We start from the raw sequence: 23408 nt of genomic DNA on the forward strand, positions 1-23408 counted from the left end.
ACCCACATGGTAACCCCAGATCAGAGCAGTTTCTTCGCCCTGCTAATAGCCTTCATCCAAGAATTAACGTGAGCTAGCAGCAAACATGCCAATTTTCTTCATTGGAATTACTCTGGCAGTGAGACAGTAATATGAAAGCAATCACAAAAATGTTTTAAAAGATATAAAATATAACTTTTAAAAATTACTCTCATAATTACTCCACCCAGAATCACTACAGTGAACTTTTTGGTCTATTTCCTTCCAGATTTTGTTTTTCTTGATGAACTTTTTCCCTAGTCAAGATACTACTCACATCCTGTGTTCTTTTATTTTTTTTTTCACACCAGCATAAGCATTTCCTCATGTTACCATCATTTTCAATGGCAACCAAATATCACACTGCATAGAAACACCCAAATTTATTTAACTATTTTCCCTACTGTTGCTTCCAAGTTATTTTTGTTATGATTAATAAAAGATGCAATGAGTCTTCCGGTGAATACATCTTTGTCCAATTTTCTGATTATTTCATTAGGATAGATTCCCAGAAGTGGGATTACTGGGTCAAAGGGGATGCACATTTCCACAGGCTATGGATACACATCTCCAAAACACTTTTCACAAAGTATGAACAAGTCTGTATTTCCGTCAGTAGCACACGAGTACCTGCCCCTCACTATGTCCTCACTTAATAGTCAGCATTCCTATTTTTTAAAAAAAACTTTTGTTAGTTTTGTCTGTAAAGATGGTACTTTACCGTGGTTTTATTTTGCAACTCTAACAGCGATGGTGAATATCTTGTCAAAATTATTCATTAGTAATTCCTCTTTTGTGAATTGTCTACTCGTGGCTTTTAATATTAATATTTACATTAAAGGGTGATGGTAGAACCTACAACTGTGAAAATTGTTCTCTATTGAAACCTCATATTCACAAACCACCCCTCCCATGTAATTACGATTTACCTACCAGACACTGGTCACAATGCTGTCCTGTCACCAGACGCTTACAGTAGCAGTAACCAGTCTCAGAATCACAAGGATTCCTGCCAGGAATTGTTCCCAGAGGATTGCAAGTACAAGCTTCATTAAAGATAAAATGAAGTAAAGAAACACAAACCAAGTGAGTCTGTAGTAGTCGACTGGATTAAGAATTGCAAAGTAAAATGGGAATTACGTGCACATGAGAACTCCCAAACTTTTTGAACACATGTACTTACATTTACAACCAAATGGATCTTCAGTGCTTAAACCATAGAAGCCTTCTTTGCAGGTATCACAATGTTCTCCTTCCACGTGTAATTTACACCGACACTGACCAGCAATGAGACCGGCAGAAAAATCCGTGTAACTGTCACAGATTCCCTTGTTCTGAGAACCAGCTGGGTCACAGGTACATTCTAAGGAGAATGAGAAGCATCAGGTAACACAATGTGTGTGTATGTAGAAATACACATGTTCCCTTCATCCCTCCAAATGTCACAAAATAAGACTCAAAAAGGCTGGACTACTAAGTAAATTCCACCCCCGGCATCCTATACAGCAGCTAAAATGAGGCTGGATCTGAGTCCCAAGAGAAGGATGGTGACTACCAGACTATTCAAGCTGAAAGCTGACCTAAACAGGCCCCCCCCCCATGACCTTTCCCCACATACGTTCACAGAGATTAGGATCCCGGATGTCTCTCTCCGGGTGCTGGTAGTAAAACGGTTTGCACTGCTCACAGTTGCGCCCCATCGTGTTGTGCTGACAGCCATCACACACCCCTCCGCTGACGTTGCCAGTGGCCAAGTAGACCGCCATGTCGAAGTGGCAAGAGCTGGAATGTTCGTTGCAGTTACATTCTGCGAGACAAGACCGACGGCAGGAAAAGCCTTTTCAATCTACTTACCGGGGGAGGATGGGGTTGGTCGGAAGGAAGCTCATTTTGGATACTGGGGACGAAGTTCAGGCAAAATGGCAATTAACAAGAAGGCGCTGGCGGTGAAAAGGACGCATCTGCTTACGACATCAGTGTAAATCCTAAGCCATGCTGGAAACCTTCCGAGTGTGACCTTTATGAAATAACCTCACTTGCCCTCTTTGGAAGAGAATGGGTTATAAAAAGTTGAAAAGTTCTGGGGGAAGTCCCCTTGGAGGCTCACTCACAGGAAGGCCACACTGCACGGAAAAGCGTTTGGGTCATGCTCAGGGTGGGACGGGAATACATCCTTCCAGAGGGGTTTCTAGGCGATATGTTCCTGGGGAAGCCTGTCTGGGCGGCCAGCTTTGAGGAACATGGTATGAAAGCCGGATTCCCTTGCTCCTCATTCACACCACCACAGCGGGCCAGGTTCTGTTAATCAGACCCATTAACAGCCATCCAGCTGGCCTTCTTGGGTCATTCTGTCCCTCCTCTAGCCCATTCGGCAGAGTCCTCTTGGTCCAACCCAGCTTTAACCATCTCTCTCTCACACTCAACAACCCCCATCGATGACTCTTGTCTTCTCACAATGAAGCTTCTCTCACTGGGGCCCTCACGGGGCTCCACACACTGGCCTTATCCGTCCTGTAGGGAGGGACTGTGTCGTCGTGCCCTGGATACCTTGGTTTAATTAAACCCCAGAATCATGAATTAAACCCTGGTGTCGTGAGAATGTCCTTAGAGCCTTGTGTTTTGTGTTCTCCTTATCTGAACTCCCTTCCACCTCCCCCCTGCCCCCCTGCGCTTTCTTCTCTTTACCTAAACAATCCTAACTATCTGTTAAGGGCCAGCTGGTCGTCCTTACTAACAAAACCTTGACCACTCCAGCCCTCACTGTTTTCTGAGCTCCTAGAACAGTCCTCAGTGGGGGCAGAGACAGCACGCCTCGCAGGGATGATAGTCTATCAGAATCACTGTGTGTGTGGAGAACAGTGGTGGTGTTTCAAACTCCCCTTCTACCCAGAGAATAGCACCGGGAGGGATGGGTGGATGGAAAGATGCCACAGGTTGCAGCTGGGTTGGCACAGAAACAAGGCTGACAAATACTCCATCTCTTTTAGACCTTATTGATCCACCAAACGATTGTTTTCATTCACTGTTCGCTCATGGTCATCTTGCCTTAAAAACAGGTACAATTGGGGCTTCCCTGGTGGCGCAGTGGTTGAGAATCTGCCTGCCAATGCAGGGGACACGGGTTCGAGCCCTGGTCTGGGAAGATCCCACATGCCGTGGAGCAACTGGGCCTGTGAGCCACAACTACTGAGCCTGCGCGTCTGGAGCCTGTGCTCTGCAACAAGAGAGGCCGCGATAGTGAGAGGCCCGCGTGCCGCAATGAAGAGTGGCCCCCGCTTGCTACAACTAGAGGAAGCCCTCACAGAAACGAAAACCCAACACAGCCAAAAATAAATAAATTAATTAAAAAAAAAAAAAAACAGGTACAATGTCAGGGATGGCATCTCTGTCTTCTACTAAATCTGCCAAACACATAGGTGCTGGTCAAATACTAATTGATTAATTTAATAGACTGGATAGTGGCTTCCTAGCATTATCAGAGTGAGGCTGGGAAAAGGGTAGTAACTTTTCTTCCTTTTGCAGACCAGTGTACCGTTACAGCATCTCTACTCCAAAAATGGATACCGGGGTCTGAGTTGATTCAGAACGTCCTTTTGCCTGAGACTTACTTTTACAGGCGTTGCTGTTTCGACCTTCGGCGGGTCTCCAAGGTAAATCATGGTAGAAATCCATGCACTGTTCACAGTTTAAGCCCTTGGTGTTATGCCTGCACATGCAGTGCCCGTGAACCTTGAAAGTTACGAAAACAGAAAAAACCAAAGGAAGAGATATACTAACGGCCAGACCTTTCCCACAATCAATGGAAAATATCAACCCCTTCTGATACTAATCCTCATCTGTAGCGCACCACAATGAGGGTTTCTTTGTTTTTATTTTGTCCCTTCCCCCCAGTTGAGTCCTGTCTTACTGATGGTCGTAATTCCCAACTCTAGGAACAGTTCCTGCTATATAATGGGTACTCGATAAATATTCTTATTGAAGTATTGATGAGAAAAACACAGAAGAACAAAATCAGTCCCTTAAAAATTTTTTTAAAAACCAAACTAGTTACTTAACAGTTAAAAAAAATCTATTATAATAGAAATCAACAAAAGTTATAATGGAGAACTAAATGTGTACACACCACCAGGAACCAACTCAATTTACTGCAAGCTTTACCCCATGCCATACAAAAGACAGGTTTTCTCTGCTTGCTTTGTTTGGTTTTTGACTTCCGGCTCAGCACTTAAAAATGTTTTTTCAACCCAAAATGAGATTTTAAGAATTAATCAGTTACCACATTTACATTTTTAAGGAAAGAAATATAAAATGTCGGAAAAAGATACAGATTATTTTGCTTCAGGAACGGACCACGATGTGCTCTTTTACACCACACCACCAGTCACACTTGAGCCCAAAGCACATAAATGATAAATCAATTCTTTCTGTCTAGCAAATATGCACGTACATGGATCCCCCACCTTAACACTAGTTTCTACAGGATGGAATTCAGAAACAGGACAGACAGGTCCACCCTGAATCCACCTTGACAAGAGTGCAGTTAGTAGAAGACTAAATTCCTCTCATTACAAGGTGGTTTTACGTAGCCTGAAAACCAGTCCCAAAGCCCATACCACAGGACCCTACGGCATCTGAATCAACAGTACAACGTACTGTGAGACGCATGGTAGTGACATGACTACATGAGGTTAGCTACACGCAGGATTTGTTACTCTGAGAAGTAAATATCATCTACCTGGCATTCTCTGAAACATGGAGCAAAAAGATTAGAAGGACATATTCTCCCTTCAGGCTCTGTTAAAAATTCAACTTTATCTGTGCAATAAAGGTTCTATATAGAGTAAAGGGAAGGCAGAAGTTTTAGACTGTTGAATACAAGTCAGTCCTGCACCTTCACCTTCTTAGATGAGGACTAACAATTTTTGAAAAGGCCAACATCAACTAAGCAAGGCACATCTTTCGTCAAGAAGCGAGGCCCACAGCCCAGTGGAGGCCCCAGTGCAGAGCCAAGTGGGATTTATCCCGGGGATGCAAGGATTCTTCAGTATATGCAAATCAATCAATGTAATACACCATCTTAACAAACTGAAGAATAAAAACCATATGGTCATCTCAATAGATGCAGAAAAAGCTTCTGACAAAATTCAACACCCATTTATGATAAAAACTCTCCAGAAAGTGGGCAGACAGGGAACCTACCTCAACATAATAAAGGCCATATACGACAAACCCACAGCAAACATCATTCTCAATGGTGAAAAACTGAAAGCACTTCCTCTAAGATCAGGAACAAGACAAGGATGTCCACTCTCACCACTATTATTCAACATAGTTTTGGAAGTCCTAGCCACGGCAATCAGAGAAGAAAAAGAAATAAAAGGAATACAAATTGGAAAAGAAGAAGTAAAATTGTCACTGTTTGCAGATGACATGATACTATACATAGAGAATCCTAAAGATGCCACCAGAAAACTACTAGAGCTAAACAATGAATTTGGTAAAGTTGCAGGATACAAAATCCATGCACAGAAATCTCTTGCATTCCTATATACTAATGATGAAAAATCTGAAACAGAAATTAAGGAAACACTGCTATTTACCACTGCAACAAAAAGAATAAAATACCTAGTAATAAACCTACCTAGGGAGACAAAAGACCTGTATGCAGAAAACTATAAGACACTGATGAAAGAAAATAAAGATGATACCAACAGATGGAGAGATACACCATGTTCTTGGAGTGGAAGAATCAATATTGTGAAAATGACTATACTACCCAAAGCAATCTACAGATTCAATGCAATCCCTACCAAATTACCAATGGCATTTTTTTACAGAACTAGAACAAAAAATCTTAAAATTTGTATGGAGACACAAAAGACTCCGAATAGCCAAAGCAGTCTTAAGGGAGAACAACGGAGCTGGAGGAATCAGGCTCTCTGACTTCAGACTATACTACAAAGCTACAGTAACCAAGACAATATGGTACTGGCACAAAAACAGAAATATAGATCAATGGAACAGGACAGAAAGCCCAGAGATAAACCCACGCACATATGGTCAATTAATCTTTGACAAAGGAGGCAAGGATATATGATGGAGAAATGACAGCCTCTTCAATAGTGGTGCTGGGAACAGTGGACAGCTACATGTAAAAGAATGAAATTAAAATACTCCCTAACACCATACACAAAAATAAACTCAAAATGGATTACAGACCTAAATGTAAGGCTAGACACTATAAAACTCTTAGAGGAAAACATAGGAAGAACACTCTTTGACATAAATCACAGCAAGGTCTTTTTTGATCCACCTCCTAGAGTAATGGAAATAAAAACAAAAATAAACAAATGGGACCTAATGAAACTTAAAAGCTTTTGCAAGGCAAAGTAAACTACAAACAAGAGGAAAAGACAACCCTCAGAAGGGAAGAAAACATTTGCAAACGAATCAACGGACAAAAGATTAATCTCCAAGATATATAAACAGCTCATGCAGCTCAATATTAAAAAAATAAACAAGCCAATCAAAAAATGGGCAGAAGACCTAAATAGACATTTCTCCAAAGAAGACATACAGATGGCCATGAAGTACATGAAAAGATGCGCAACATCACTAATTATTAGAGAAATGCAAATCAAAACTACAATGAGGTAGCACCTCACACCAGTTAGAATGGGCATCATCAGAAAATGTACAAACAACAAATGATGGAGAGGGTGTGGAGGAAAGGGAACCCTCTTGCACTGTTGGTGGGAATGTAAATGGATACAGCCACTATGGAGAACAGTATGGAGGTTCCTTAAAAAACTAAAAATAGTATTACCATACGACCCAGCCATCCCACTACTGGGCATATACCCAGAGAAAACCATAATTCAAAAAGACAAATGTACCCCAATGTTCATAGCAGCACTATTTACAATAGCCAGGTCATGGAAGCAACCTAAATGCCCATTGACAGACGAATGGATAAAGAAGATGTGGTACATATATACAATGGAATATTACTCAGCCATAAAAAGGAAAAAAATTGGGTCACTTCTAGAGACGTGGATGGATATAGAGACTGTCCTACAGAGTGAAGTAAGTCAGAAAGAGAAAAACAAATATCGTATATTAACGCATTATATGTGGAACCTAGAAAAATGGTACAGATGAACCGGTTTGCAGGGCAGAAATTGAGACACAGATGTAGAGAACAAATGTAGGGACACCAAGGGGGGAAAGTGGCGGGGGGTGGTGGTGGTAGTGTGATGAATTGGGAGATTGGGATTGACATGTATACACTGAAGTGCATAAAACGGATGACAAATAAGAACCTGCTGTATAAAAAAATAAATAAAATAAAATACAAAAATTCAAAAAAAATAAATAAAAATATTTATTTAATTAAAAAAAAAAAAAAAAAAAAAGGAAGCAAGGCCCACAGTCCAGTGGAGGCCCTGGTGCAGTCAGGAGAGCAAGATTTCAATTCGCATCTGCCATGTACTTACTTAAGGCCCTTTGGCAAATTACTTAAACTCTGGTCTCTTCTAACAAGAATTAACAATTCACTTAGAAACTGGTAAAATATCCTAACGTTACCCATTTGGCAAGTTACCCAAGTCCCCTATTTTTTAAATTACATAATTTGAAAACACAGCATAAAAGTGGGAAAAGAATGAAACTAGAAGGTCAAGAAACAAAGTCCATTTGACTCCTAAATGGTGTCCCGTGGTTCTAGGTTCAAATTTCCAGGTTCTCTGGCCTGGGGTCAATTTATGCCTTCTGGCATGCAGGCTGGAATGCTTGTGGTTTTTAATATTCCCTCAAGTAAAGGAAGATGTGACTGTCATGTAGAAAACTCTTTAATCCTTACTGACTAAAGTATCTACTGTAGCAGCAGCCCACAGGGACAATTTCCAAAAATTCGGTGTCTATGAAATGAGTATTCTTTACATTCTCGTAGTCCAAGAAAATCAGCAAACAGAAAAGGAAAAAGAAAAAAAATCAACCATTGGAATGATACAAAGGACTAAATAGCAGTCTGGAAAAATAAGACCCCAAATAAAAAGGCTTAAGGTAATACTACTAGCTTCCATCTGCTTTTTAGAATCACCCGTATGAAGGAGGAAGCTGCCTGGAACGTGTACTTACCATTCCTTCTCCTTCTGCGTGGAATCCATCCACCGGGGCACACTCGCTGGCGTGGCCATAGCAGAAGCAGTTTCCTCGAATCACCATGTCGTAAACCGCGTAATAGTACTTTTCTCTGATTTCCATTCTGGAATCCAAAAGGTTATCTCCCAAAGTATGTAGTTTCACAAACTTGATTCTCAAGTTGGTGATTTTTAAGAGATCTATGAAGGTCACCAAGAATATGAAAAGTTTGATCAAAGAAGCAAGACTTCCTTTGCAATTAGACAACTTGGTTTTTTTCTCTTTATAGAAAGGCATGACAAATAAAAATGGCTTAAGCTTACCCCCCCCCCTTGCATGATCTAGATGCACGTAATGATAAAGGTTAACATAATGTGACAGTCTCTCGAAGAAAGGTTATTCCCTTCTCATCAGTTTAACAAGAACATATGTTCTGTGATGGATTTGTTGGCAGACTGATGTCTCAGGAAGAAGTGTGGAGGCGGAGAAATTTTAAAATGCGGTTGCATGATTGCCGGAAGCCACTGAACACACAGTAATCTAAACTATTGCAATACCATCTGGTTCCCACAGCAATTAGTCTCAAAATCAGAAAATTCCATTCAGGTGGGAAAGAGCTTATCAAACCACTCCAATTCTCATTACTATTATAAGATAGTTAGAGACATGTTTGTGTTTATCTTTGGAGAGGAAAATGCTATCTGAAATTTCCCACCATTTAGGTGAAGTCCAAGTTACTAAAATCGATTTAACATGATAGAATAACCACAATCCAGGGCCTGACTTTTTCAACCAAGTTTGGAAGCACCATTACAATCTACAACTTTCTGGGTCTTAGTTTTATAGTTTACCAATATAATTACCAATATAATACAGTGGCGTGAAGATAAAGGAGCTTAGTATTGGGATGTTGAGGCAAATTATTTTTTCCTAAATAGAAGTTACTTCTAGACCAATGTCTCTTATTTGATCTTCCTTTTCCTGGGTCTATAGGCCTATGCTTATTACAGAAGCGGGGCTGTCAATTACATTCTCTAATAACTTGATAAACCAAGAGTCATTCAATCTTCAATCTTCTTCCATCAGTGTTTTCATTAATCACTAAGTGGCTCTTGCTGAAGTGGACCCCAAAAGATTGATTAGTCCACCCGTCCTCCCCTTTTAGCTCTGTAGCCTAAAATTGCTCCTAAGCTTTACGTTCATTTCTGCTGATAGATTCTTAAAATTTACAACACGGGACAACGTGGCATTGGCCCAATGCATCAGATACTTTCAAAGCCCACATACAATTTAAAATACTTATAATATATGCATAGCTTACAATGAAGACTATAGAAATAGCTGTGGGTTGAAAGAGAAAGCCCATGAGTCCATGCATTCAACTTAGGCTCTTTGTAAAATCAAAAACTAAACAGAGAAACTGTGGTACTACTTCAATGAACGGAATTTCTGAATGCCAACATTTCCTCCTGCACAATATGAGCACAAGCGCCTATTGACAAGAGGCCAAACAACAAACTTGAAGAGCAGCTGGAGTATTTAGAAGCCCTTGAGTGATCTCTGTGGAAGCCCTCAGCAGAGCAAATAAGCTCCCTCGCTCTCTCCTTCCATATTTAACAACAGCTAAGTCTCGTATTGACTGCTGTTGTAAGAGGCACAATCACTTTTGAAGTGAGTTTCGGAGGCCTCAACAATAGGGACAACTAAAGAGATACTGTTCCCTTGATTACAAAGTAAATCCAAAGCATGATCTGTTACAGTGGATGCTTCTTTAATATAGGAATAGGTTTTCTGACGCCATTTAACAGCCAAAGACAGTAGAATTATAATAGCAGCACATTCTCCAAGTCCCACAAATTTCACCCAAAAGGAACAGACCGTGAGTCCTTTTACGGACCCAGGAGGTGTTGGTCATGGAGACTGTGTGGACATTTCTCGCAACTGGATTTTGAGAGCGGGGAGGGCAGGCCTCCCAGAGCTCACTCAGAAATGGCACAGGGCTGGATATACCATTAAATATTTGTTTGATATCACACTAAGCGAAGTAAGTCAGACAGAGAAAGACAAATGTGTCATATGATATCGCTTATATGTGGAATCTAATTTTAAAAAATGATACAAATGAATTTATTTACAAAACAGAAAGACTTACAGATATCCAAAACAAACTTATGCTCACCAAAGGGGAAACATGACGGCGGGTGGGGGAGGGATAAATCAGGAGCTTGGGATGAACACACACACTACTATATGCAAGACAGATAACCAGCAAGGACCTACTGGATAGCACAGGGAACTCAACTCAATATTCTGGGATAACCTATATGAGAAAACAGTCTGAAAAATAACAGATATGTGTACATGTGTAACTGAATCACTTTGCTGTACACCTAAAACTAACACAACATTGTAAATCAACTATATTCCAATAAAATTTAAAAAAATAAAATAAAACTTTAAAATAAATAAATATTTGTTTGACAACAGAATGACTGAGTAAATTACAGACCAGACACGGTCTGGGCCATATGTAAACTTAAGTGGGGAAACAGCACTTTTCTGGCAATATTCCCTGGACTCCTTCCATTCTACTCTCCCCTGCTGTGAGCCGGGAAGTGCCACGGGGCTTTGGTTCAAAGGAGGGCCATGCTCCGCTGAGAAAGACCAGCAAGACCTCACCCCATCTCTGCTCAACTGACTGCACCTCTGTAGCTGGAGAGGGGGCCTTATCCTCACTCTGAGGTGCAGGACCCGGTCTACAGAAGGCCTGAGTGACAGCTGATGGCAGTGACGACACCAACAGTGGCAGCAGCTTCACGGACCCAACATTTTCTATGCGTTGGGCACCTTGGTGAGTCATTTATATATGTTAGTCATTTTCCATCCACAACAACCAGAAGGTCAATATGACTATCTCCATTTACAGATGAAAAAGTAGAAGCTAAAAAAAAGTTGTAAGTAAATGACTTGCCCAAGGTCACAGAGCTCTAATATGCTGGAGCTGGGACTTAAACCCAGCTGTGTCGGACTCCAAAGCCCATTCTGCCTACCAAGAAGATCAAAATGTATTTGTGTAAAGACATGAGCCTGGTTGCTGGATGCTGGAAAGCACTCTGATCTAAGAATCATAACACGTGCGCTCAGGATCTCTCATTAAACAGCCCCGTCACTTTATGCATGTGAGTCCAACTCTGAGCCTCAGCGGACTCACCTGTGAAATGCAACTGCAACCCTCACCTTAATGAGCACATTGAATATGGCTGAGACCTCAAATTTTCCCCCAGGATTCTTTCTTCTCTTCTTCTTTTGACAATAAGAGCCCTAGCCAAGAGTTTGAGAGCGCACACAGCCACCAGCTAGAGCATCTCACATCTCCTGCGGTGTAGCCAGGGGACTAATTTTGGCCAATGGGGTGTGAACGGATGTGACGTATGCCTTCAGGTCGCTTGCTCTTTACTTGTCCCCTCCCACAGGCTGGGACAAGGATAGGGTGGGGTTGATCCAGGTCTAACCATGTGGATACAGACTGCAAGACAGAGGGAACCTGGGAACCTGGGTGACCTAATGGCTATGCTTGCCAGATCTGGCAATAATAATACAAGGTGCTCAGTAAATTTGAATTTCAGATAAACAATTAATCATTGCAGTAGCAATATGTCCCAAACATCACATGGTTATACTAACCACAAATATTGCATGGAATAGGCTCGTACCAGTCACAAATATCACATGGGATACAGTTATCCTAAAAAAATGATTTGTTATTTATCTGAAAATTCATACTGAACCGGGTGTCATCCTGTATTTTATCTGGTAAGCCTGCTTGCGGCAAGTGAATGGTACTTTATCTGTAAATCTCCCTCGGTGATTTCGTAAAAGAGAAGTCAACTTTTTTGAGACACTGCATTTTTGGGGACACCTTGTTACAATGGCCTAATCTGTACCTTTATATACATAATTATATATATGTATGCATAATATATGATATATATCATATATGCGATATATATATATACACACATGTCATATATATGTGATACTGAGCAATAAATAAAGTATTATGACCAGCACAATGGTTTGGGGTCTTATGACACAAACCTTTTACTCTTATCAAAACGTGTTCCCCTTCAGTGAGGACTGATAACTGCCAATTTCAAGAGCATTGCAAAGAAAGAAAGAAATGAAGAGGGTGGAATTAGCACTTGATATTTAGATTCTGGGTAGCAGTGCTCTGGGTAAGCATTCTCCCATGATTGCTGTTCTTCATCAAAGCTTTTATTTGAAAACAAGCTTACTCTGTATCCTTGGACTGTACGGATCTTCTATTCTGAAAGCAGGATCTAAAGCACGAAAAATCACCTAAAAATAGATATAAGAGGAATTGGTGTTTTTGCAATGATCAAAAACTAGATTTGAAAGTAGAATGGAAAACAAAAAGAACAAACAAACCTCTCCTTCCGTTGAGGGTTCAATGTCAGAATATCGGGAATCACAAATTATATCATCGACTTTTTTCATGGGGCCGGTGGAAATGCCGGGAAACGAGCTCTCACAATCATAGGCAAAGTATCTGTATACACCCCAGGTTTTTCCAAAGTCGGACGATCGTTCTATCAGCATAGCGGCTGGACGGAATGTCTAAAGGCAAGGTGGAAGAGACTCATTGGACATTTTTACTGGTAATCTGTATTTTAAAATCTCAGAGGAAAGTATCATTCAATTGTGTGCCACAAACCCTGACTGCATGTGGTTGGTATTTCAGACTGTGGCTGGATTTCAAATATTTCAAGCTGTTCCATGGAGCCTCTTTTCACAGGAAAGTGTCTCACCTCTAAATTTTGCACTTTCTCCCACCCTACCAGAGACTAGTAAGCTGTTTCTCTTTAGAAGCTGATTATAAACAGGCCTTAATAGCATACAAGTTTTGGTGCATTTAGCCACCATGCCCATGACATGACTGCTTAGCTTGAGTGTTCCTTCTTTCATTCATTCGTTTAATCAGTCAGTAGATGTGTAATGACAGCTACTCGGTACCAGACAGGGGTCTAAATGTTGCAACTAATGCTGTCCAGTGAGGTACAGGAATGGGCAGAAATGATTTACAAAACAATTCGTCAAACACTATAATAGAGTCACATGTGGTGTGCTTTGGGAAAACAAGAGGAAGGAATTACTAACTCGAGAAGCTAGAGAATCCTGCAATTCCAGCTACACACCCCAAAGAACTGAAAACAGGGACTCAGATGGACACTTGTACATGAACCGTCAGGGCAGCATCATTCACAATCGCCAACAAGTGGAAACCACTCAAGTGGATAAACAGATACACAAAAGGTGATATATACATGCAATGGATTATTATTCAGCAATAAAAAAGAATGAAATTCTGATACTTCCTACAACATGGATGAACCTTGGAAACATTACTCTAAGTGAAATAAGCCAGACACAGAAGAATGTGTGATTCCACTTATATGAAACATATGGAATAGGCAAGTACATAGAGACAGAAAGTAGATTAGAGGTTAAGAGGGGCTGGGAGGATGGAGTGGTGAGGAGCTATTGCTTAATGGGTACAGGGTTTCTACTTGGGGTGATGAAAAGGTTCTGGAGATAGTGGTGTTGGTCACACAACATTGTGAATATACCTACTGCCATCAGAACTGCACATTTAAAAATGGTTAAAAAAGCAAATTTTTGTGCTACATATATTTTAGCATGCGCACGCATACATACACACACACACACACACACACACACACAACTAGGGAATGCTTCAGAGAGAAGATGGCATCAAACTTATCTTAAAACGGTAACTGGGTATTTTCTGGACAGTGGGTAGAGATGGTTACAGGTGGCAGGAGGGGTTGGTTGGGAAGGAATTTGTTGCCATGCTAAGGGGTTTACTTTATCTTTATGCAATGAAGGGGAATACTGAAACATTTAAGTGAACAGAATGAAATGCTTAGATTGCACTTCAGAAAAACAACTCTGGCAGAGTTATTGGACATGGACAAAACAAGAGACAAGGGAACCAAGTGACAGAAAAGAGATGAAGGTCTTAACTCAAGCATTACAGTGTGGATAGCAATAAAGGGATGGGATTGACTGCTCTGAAAATTTACTGGAAGTAAAATATGCTGAATTGCACTTGGTGATCAATTTGATTCCAGTGGAAAGGGAGGGAGAAGAAAGAAACAGGAACCCCTGAGCTTAGGTAGGTGGGCATGTGTGCTACTGCTAACAAAGATACAGAAGAGAAGCAAAGGCATGTAGTTTTGGTCTAGTTACGTGCAAGGTCTCAGAATCGAGACGCCCACTGGAGAACTGGAAACAGTGGTCTTGGACTCAGCTATGAGAATGGAACTTGAAACATGGATTTGGGAGGCACTGTATACATACAGTATTTGAAACCTCCAAATATTTAATTTCCCCTCAAAAAGAAAAGGACAAGATAAAAGAGAGCCAAGTCAGTGCTCCAACATCAGCAAAGGGCTAGCAGAAGACAAGAGAGGGGTGCTGGGAACTTCAATCACATTATTTCATATAACCTTCCATTATGCGCTGAACTGTGTCCTTCCCAAATTCTGATGTTCAAGACCTAATCCCTAGTACCTCAGACTATAACTGTATTTGAAGATAGGGTCTTTAAAGGGGTAATTAAAGTGAGGTCACTGGAGTGGACCCTAATCACATATGACTGGTGTCCTTCTAAGAAGAAGACATCAGGACACAGACAGGTCCAGACAGAAGACCAGGTGAAGACACAAGGAGAAGACAGTCATCTAAAAGCCAAGGAGAGAAAGAGGCCACAGAAGAAACCAACTCTGCCGACACCTTGATCTCAAACTTTGTCCCTTGAGAATCCTAGAAGATACATTTCTGTTGTTCAATCCACCCAGTCTGTGCTACTGTGTTATGGCAGCCCTGGCAAACTAATATACCTTAACAACACATTTGTCTGACAGATGAGGAAATCGAGGCTCAGAGACATTAGTTAACTCGCCAGCTATTGGCAGAGAGATTTCAATCCAGACTGAATGAAGACCTTTCAAATCCAGGCTGAATGAAGATCTTTTTTGCCTCACTGGCTAATGGTGTAATAGAAGCCTGAAAAATGGATGTCAGAGAGGAAGGAGGAAAAAGACAAGAATTCTGGAAACTGAGGCAGGATGGAGATTTAGGCGGGTGTGGTGAACAGGGGCAACAGGAAATTAGAGATGAAGCAGAATTAGCACTAAAAATAGGCAAAAGCTTCAACAGCGATGAACAGGGTAAGTGCCTTTCGGGAAGTGGCAGTCAGATGACGATGGAGGAAGATCAAGAAAGTTAAGGCAACTCAGCAAACGGAACCTCAACAGAGACACTCACTTCTGAATTCAAACCAGTGCCTGACTCACAGATACAGAGAACAAACTAGTGGTTACCAGTGGGGAGCGGGGGAGGGGCGATGGAGGGGCGGGGAACTGGGAGGCACAAACTACTTGGTATAAGATAGGCTCAAGGATGTATTGTGTTGTACAACACAGGGAGTACAGCCAATGTTTTCTAATAACTGTAAATGGAAAGTAACCTTTAAAAATTACATAAAAATAAAAAAATTTTTTAAAGAGAGTAAATGGTGGGGGCCAAGACGACCAATACAAGAACTTGAACAGGACCATAAAAAAAAATAAAACAAATGCTTGACAGAAATCTGGGTGACAAGTAAGGGTGAAAAGTAGTACATGCCCAGCTCTCCTTGCACCATCCTTCATAACCCTGATGGTCTTTCTCGCAGATAAAAGGAGACAAGGGTAAGGAAATGGAAAGTCACATTTCGACAGATTCCTTGACTTATACATTTACTAGTTGCTCAGGTTTTTTTTTTTTTACCTTTTCAGAAATATAAGAAAATGATACTTTATTAAACCCAAGAGAGTATTAGACTAAAAATTTTAAACAAAGGGGGAAAAAACCCAATAAATGAACCAGGGCAAACTCCCCAGGGGACCTGCCTCATGGGTGGCAACACTTTGGAGAGAGACTAGCCTGATATCTCTGTGGCACAAGACAGCAGAGAGGAAAAGCCTTAGAGCCAGTCCTGATTGTGCTTCCTTCTCTCTCCCTTCTGGAACCTTCTGAGTCCCAAAAGGCCATTGACGAGTTATCCAATTTCCTGTGAAGTTAGGAAGCTGCTGGAAACTGGGACAACACATTTTACCTACAAAAGGGAAGCCTTTCCAGGTTCACTGCTGAGTCATTGAGCTTCTCAGGCCTCACATTGCTGCATAGCTGCCTCTGAATTTATACTAAACCAAAGAGCTGTGAGTTTGGAAACCTTTGGCTATGAACAAAAACAGACTGTGGATATGCTAACTGGGTTTTGCTACCCTAAGAAAATCCAATCCACTTAGTAAACAGCCATGTCCACGCAAACACGAGTTAGAATAAACACACTCTCATATGATCCAGCAAAATCCCACTCCTGGGCATACACCCATACAAAACTATAATTCAAAGATACATGCACCCCTGTGTTCATAACAGCACTATTCACAAAAGCCAAGACGTGGAAGCAACCTAAATGTCCATCAACAGATGAATGGATAAAGAAGATGTGGTAAGTATATACAATGGAATACTACTCAGCCATAAAAATGAATGAAATAATGCCATTTGCAACAGCACAGAGGGACCTAGAGATTTTCATACTAAGTAAGTCAGAAACAGAAAGACAAATACCATATGCTATCACCTATTATGTGGAATCTAAAATATGGCACAAATGAACTTATCTACGAAACAGAAACAGATTCACAGACATAGAGAACAGACTTGTGACTGCCAAGGGGGAGGGGGGTGGAGGGAGGAATTGGGAGTTTGGGATTAGCAGATGAAAACTATTATATACAGAACGGATAAACAAGGTCCTACTGTATAGCACAGGGAACTGTATTCAATGTCCTGTGATAAACCATAAAGGAAAATAATATACACATATATACATTTGTTTTCATAACTGAATCACTGTGCTGTACAGCAGAACTTAACAGAACACTGTAAACCAACTATACTTTCATAAAATAAATTTAAAAACAAAAAGGAATAAACACACTCTTCACCCTCGCCCCCTTCCTGTCCTCACCACTCAATGGTGTCACCACCCTCCTAGTTCCCCAGCTTGGACATCTCAGTAATTTTTCATTCATCCCTGCCTTCTGCTGTTCTGCTTCTAATCCTTCTCCAATTCATGGCTGAGCCTTTGATTCTAAAGGGTCCGACGGACTCCCTTAGAAAACAGGGGCTCCTCCTCTCGGCAATGACTCTCAAAGGCAACGGTAGCAGAGGGTAGCAGAGAGGGCAGCAAGGGGAGACGTGGGACTCGGAAAAGCTCGCCAAGTCACACTGCCAGGACTCCGGGTTGCAGGAGGAGGCTTCCTCCTACTTGAGAGCCACAGCCAGCCTCTGCGTGAACACCATCCCTGCCTAAGTCAGCTCCAGCTCCCCCTTACCGCTGACCTTGAGAGCCTCCCGCCTCTGTGCCCTCTCTTCTCTGTGCCCCAGGCCCTCCTCTGCATTTCCTCTTGGCTCCCTTCCTGAAACACAGGTCTCATTTCCTGTCGATGGCTCCCCATTTTCTATAAAGTTCACACTCCTCAGCAAGGAAGCAAGGTCCTTCTGGCTGTAATCTTACTTCCCGCTCCTCCGTTCACTAGCCCAAGTTCAAGGCACGTCTACATAGTACGTGCTGAACAAACCCTGCCCGAGCTGTCCCACACCACCAGAGCTTTGCTCTCACACTGCCAAGAAGGGTTTTTCTTCTACCTCCTCCCCCTAAAATCCTGCTCACCCTTCCTGGCCCAGGTCAAGTGCAATCCCAGTCCTCTCCTCGTAAAGCTTTCTCCTTTATCCCAGGCAAAAATGAATCTCACTCTCCTCCCTGCCGATGTACATTATCTGAACTTCTGCTATAGCAGTGAGCACATCCTACCTTGTATCGTAAGTTATGTGCAAGTATGTATTTCTCCCCTAGAAGACTGGAGCTTCCGGACAGCGCAGAGCAGGAACATGCTATCTTTAAAATCTAAGGCAGTTTCTTACGATCATCCCTACCCCCAGGGCAGAGGGGTGTGCCACACAACCTATAATGCAGGCGTTATTTTTCTTCCCATTTTACCAAAGAGGAAGGAGAAGCTCTGGCCACACACGCCAGCAAGGGGCAGAATGGGGAGTCACACCCAAGTCTGTGCAACGCTGTAGATGTTGCTTTTCACACGTGAACTAGGAGCCCAAAGGATGAGTTCTGCCAACTTGTACCCATTCTTTAGGTCTCAGTTTAATCACCACCTCCTCTGTTTGCCTTTCAGCACTTCTGCGCAGAATTTCATCTTTGGCCCATTGTATTCACTTGAATGAGTATTCAACTACAGGATATGTGCCCACCCGACTTTTGGGTATAAACGAATTACCCGTAAAATGTAGTTTTACCTTTTAAAAGGAAAAAACGAACAAAGTAAAAGATAGGACCATAAACATTAATAAAGACGATTCTGAGTATTTTTAGGTGTCCCATAACATGAAGGCAACATCCGAAGTTGAGTCTCAATTCTAACTGCCAGGTTGAGCACGTGGCCAATGAAGGGACGAGGCGTGCTTTAGGGAAAGTCCTCCCCATCCCTCGTAGGAGCAGGTGCCGCAGTGTAAACCTGCCCCCCGCCCACCCCAACCAGCAACAGCACATTCCCATGGAGGAGCAAGGGGATGAAGAGCTCAGGCCTGGGGGCCAGCAGCCCAGCATCCCTCCTAGTCACGTTGTGACTTCCACGCCCACCCCTGGCCCTTGGCCTCCCAGACTTAGGCAGAGGACACAAGCAAGACTTTCATGGCTACCCGCCCACACTGTAAACCTACCCCTGGCACCTTTTCCAAACCTGAGAAGGTGTAGATAAGGCCCCCAACTGAAAACGATTCAAAAGTGATTTTAATCTGAGAAGCAATAACTAAATTATAGGTTTTGTGTGCACCAACATGTACTTTAAGCCATGTGAAGCCTGTCATTTCCAGGCAGCTGCTTAAGAAACAAAGGGACTTTGTACACAGACATTCCCTAGTCCTGGAGTCATTTTACATCTCTCAAAGAAAAACGATGGGAAAAATCCACGTTGAAGAAGGCAGGCACATTTCTTAAGGAACTCAAAAACCATTCCCACATATTTTGCAAAACCTTGAAAACTAAAGATAATACACTTCCTTTTCAGTTACCAAAGTCAGCATTAAAACATCAACCCAAGGGAACAGGGACTTACTCTCCAGATGTCTTACTGTGATTTGGGAGCAAGTCAAAGCTGCCTGTCTCTATGGGGAAATCAACAGATATCTAATTAAAAGTTTACAGTCGAATCATCTTAGAACAGTGGCTCTCTCTACTTATTGCCATGAAGAGAGACTATCTGTTAAGCGTAGTTCTTCATGTCCATGTTGAAAAGCTGTTCAATTATCCCAATTTATAGCAACAATAATGTTTAGGTTCCCACTGAGGCCAACTCGCAACAGCCATCCATTTTGAAAGGGGAATTTGTGAGAAAGTTAGGGATTCCTTACCTTGAAGGTCATGATGAGATGAGTGAAATGGAATTCTGCTTCCAAATCCAGTTGGATAGTTACATTTTCCACGCCTATAGGAGATTTTTTTGAAAAGACAAAAGGAAACAGCAAGGTAAACAGGAACATCTGTGAACAATTGAGACTATTCTCTTCAAGTATCCTTAGGCTCCTCATAGAAGTTCTCTCTGCAGTCCATCTTAAGCTGAAGATAAGATAAATAATGATAAAACCCTGGCTTGATTCAGGTGATGGAGCACATCTCAGATTGATTCTTCAGTTGTTCATAAATCATTCTGGAGTTCAACGTATTGAATGTGCTCCCTGGAACAAGACATCTGGCAGAATGTCAGAATGACAGCCTTTAGTTTGCTGTCAAGAAAGACATCTTTTGCTTAGGAAAAAAATGAAAAGTCTCCCCAACCCACTAAGCCAAGGGACTCTCAAAGGGGAAACAAGAGTGGGCACTTCCTGTGCACAGTAGGGGTTCAGCTTTGCTGTCTGAAGCCCAAGAACACAATCCTCTTCCAGTCGAAACACAAATATTCCTTTTTTTCTGTGCAGCAGCAAAGAAAACAAATAAGAGTCCACCACGTTTTGTGAGTTACACTACAATTTAGAAAAACCTATCCCTGATGGAGAAGCCTTTGGGTGCATTTCCACAACTGAGAAACAATGCCAAAGAGACAAAGAATGGGTCAAATAAATAAACTGGCCCAGAACAAATACTAACATCTTCCCTTTCAGGGGAAAGCCTGAACAAACAAATGAGCCTCTGCACTATGCCCTGGGGGTCAATCCACTGGAATTCCAGGGACAGAAAGCACCTCCTCCCCAATCCCTTGGGCCCTCAAGCCTGCCTGTTTAATGAAGGAGACCTTTCCACATTTCCTGTGCTCGAGAGAGCTTTTGGGGGTCCATCTTCTGATGCAAAAGAAGTCTTAAATGCAGGAAGACAGGAATGTGTCGGGATGAATCATGTCACAGGCTGGTGTATTTTCAGGAAATCAGTAGGACTTTTGAAATAAACTCTCCCACTGGACAAATGCCAAGTCAATTGGGGATGGGGGGTGGGGGGGAAGTGGTCACTGGAACGGATATGAGTTAGTTGGAATGTTAAAGAAAAACATTATAGCCGTGCTAACTAACCTTATCTAACTTACTAGAAAGAACTGTACTACAAACCTACTCTCCGCCTTTCTTTTTGAGCGACCAGGTTAGCTAAGCAACTATCTGCCTCTCCTTTCCCAGGCTTTTAAAAACCTGCACTATTTGTTTAAAATGAAGAGATAACGAAATAGTGTAAAGTACGAGCAAGACTAGGACCAGTTCTGTAACATAAGAACGTATCCGGCAATGGGGGCTTAAAAAGCGCATTCCATTTTAGATTCCTAACCTGATAAAGCACTGCAGGTTTGTTTGTTTTTTTTTTAATATGGGAAGAAAAATCCACGGAGAAAAGAAATGAGATCATTCTTCTATGGTGTACTTGATTTCTGTCAGACCTAGGAATAAAGCATCGTGAGGGGTAAGTTAAAAGTAGCTGCACATTCCAAGACTGTTTCTGGGCCTGAGCACTGATAATTTAACACGTCACGTCACGTAAAGCTCATCTTAGACAAAACATACAGAAAATAGATAAAATCACATTCATAAAGAAAGTCTTCAGTTGTGACCTATCAGACAGCAGAGAGATGAGAGGGGACAGTAACAGTCTGACTTTCTAAAACTAAGTTCTATCCATCTAATCTCATCTGATCTCTTGTGACAGAGTGACAGCGCCCTCAAACCCCTCTATTTGAAAATCCCTTCTTTCTGGCATTTGGCCTCTTTTGTCTCACAAACTCTAAGTTGTAGAGACTGATTAACTCCTGATGTAACCAAGAAAAACCCTCCGCTAGAACAAAAGCACATGACGAACTATTTTACTGGCTATCAACTTGATACTGATGTTGAGGCATCCTTCTTCTAATTGTCCTTCGGTCTCACTGGGAAAACGTGGACAGTCAGAAACGTCCCACATTTGTCATAAGCTCTATGTGGGTTCAGAAGTCCCAGGCTTTCTCTGCCCAGGCTTAGATTCACTTCTTTGAGAGTCCTTTCTCATAAATGTTTTGTAAAAAAAGATCTAATGGTCAGGACCTCCCTGGTGGTGCAGTGGTTAAGAATCCACCTGCCAATGCAGGGGACACGGGTTCAATCCCTGGTCCGGGAAGATCCCACATGCCGCAGAGCAACTAAGCCCGTGCGCCACAACTACTGAGCCTGCACTCTAGAGCCCTCCAGCCACAACTACTGAGCCCACGTGCCGCAAGTACCGAGGCCCGTGCGCCTAGAGCCCGTGCTCCGCAAAAAGGAAGCCACCGCAATGAGAAGCCCGCGCACCGCAATGAAGAGTAGCCCCCGCTCGTTGCAACTAGAGAAAGCTCACGCTCACGCGCAGCGAGGTAGACCCAACGCAGCCAAAAATAAATAAATTAAAAACAAAAGATCTAATGGTAACATTGTTAATGACAAACACATTAACTCTACCTTTAGTCCTCAAATTTCAGCATTCAAGTTTGAAACAAATGCAAAACTAATTTGGGCTTAGTTGTACCACAACAGTAACATCATATTTGATGAATTTATTAAACCAAAACCCAAGAGGCAAAGAAAGGAAAAACGGTGGGATTCACACACTCACTGGAAAAGCTGACTTGGGGTCATTATCCAAGTTGAGTCTGAAAAACTACATCTAGTGTGTATTCAGAGTATTATGATTAAATGTTCTCTAGATGGAAGGAAGGTGGTGGCCGTTGATTCTGCCCTTTCCTTTGGGGTTGATCAAAATGAAAGATGCTGTTTTGTGGAGGAATAAGGGCCTGAGATGGTGCAGGGCCTTCCCACGGCCTCCCCAGACTGCCCCCGGTCCATGCCCACGCTCCCCAAGGCCCCCTCAGGATGAAGACTATGAAATACTCCTTTGGTCTCGCATGAAAGACTTCTTTCTTATAGGAAGTGCATACTTCAGGAAGAAGGATCGGATTTTACCAAGAGAAGTTAGTGCTTCAGGCAGTAAATCTGTCAAAGGCCATAATTCCAGGATAGAGAAACCAATCGTAATTACAAACACCCAGGAGCCCGTAAACCCCTTCCAGGTGACCAATCACACTCCTTGGAACTTAACCCCATACAAACCACATACCATTTTCGGATTGCCACCAGATCTTAAGACGGTTTGGAGCAAATGTCGTGACCACATTTTCAATGAGATGACTGTCAGGGTTCAGGGTTTCATGATAAGGATCTTGTGAATTGCATATGAAGCATTTTTTGTCCTCCTGAAAGCAAAGTCAGTTCTATGAGCCTATGAAGTAATCGCGCGCGCGCGCACACACACACACACACACACACACATACACACACACCAAAAATCAAGCCCACAATACAAAAACCCATCCTACTTGCTTCAAGAAAAATGCATGTGCCAAAATTAAATGACCTGTCATATGTCTTTCACTTTTTAACTTAACTGAGTATGAAATACTCCTGAAATTTTCCTCTTCTCTTGCAACTTCAAGGTCAAAAGTAGAAGAAGGCATTGTTTCCACAAGCTATTAATTTAATCAAAATGAAACTTCTAGGCTTAAGTCTTAATCTCAGTGAACAGCTGGAGAAGTTTA

General features: G+C 42.0%; 1 protein-coding gene across 2 annotated transcripts in view; it reads right to left on the reverse strand.

Annotated features, from left to right (window-relative positions):
* LAMB1 (laminin subunit beta 1) overlaps positions 1 to 23408 on the reverse strand; it is a 76219-nt gene that overhangs the window by 48044 nt on the left and 4767 nt on the right. For both annotated transcript variants that reach the window (XM_059934183.1, XM_059934184.1), the window contains exons 4-12: positions 22931 to 23066; positions 19744 to 19817; positions 12610 to 12798; positions 12456 to 12519; positions 8158 to 8360; positions 3627 to 3747; positions 1637 to 1825; positions 1202 to 1381; positions 952 to 1064 (exon numbers count right to left, since the gene is read on the reverse strand). In XM_059934183.1, coding sequence (XP_059790166.1) covers positions 952 to 1064; positions 1202 to 1381; positions 1637 to 1825; positions 3627 to 3747; positions 8158 to 8360; positions 12456 to 12519; positions 12610 to 12798; positions 19744 to 19817; positions 22931 to 23066 — 1269 coding nt within the window. The remainder of the gene's footprint in view (positions 1 to 951; positions 1065 to 1201; positions 1382 to 1636; positions 1826 to 3626; positions 3748 to 8157; positions 8361 to 12455; positions 12520 to 12609; positions 12799 to 19743; positions 19818 to 22930; positions 23067 to 23408) is intronic.

Source organism: Balaenoptera ricei, chromosome 9, assembly GCF_028023285.1.
Source record: "Balaenoptera ricei isolate mBalRic1 chromosome 9, mBalRic1.hap2, whole genome shotgun sequence".
Lineage (NCBI taxonomy): Eukaryota > Metazoa > Chordata > Mammalia > Artiodactyla > Balaenopteridae > Balaenoptera > Balaenoptera ricei.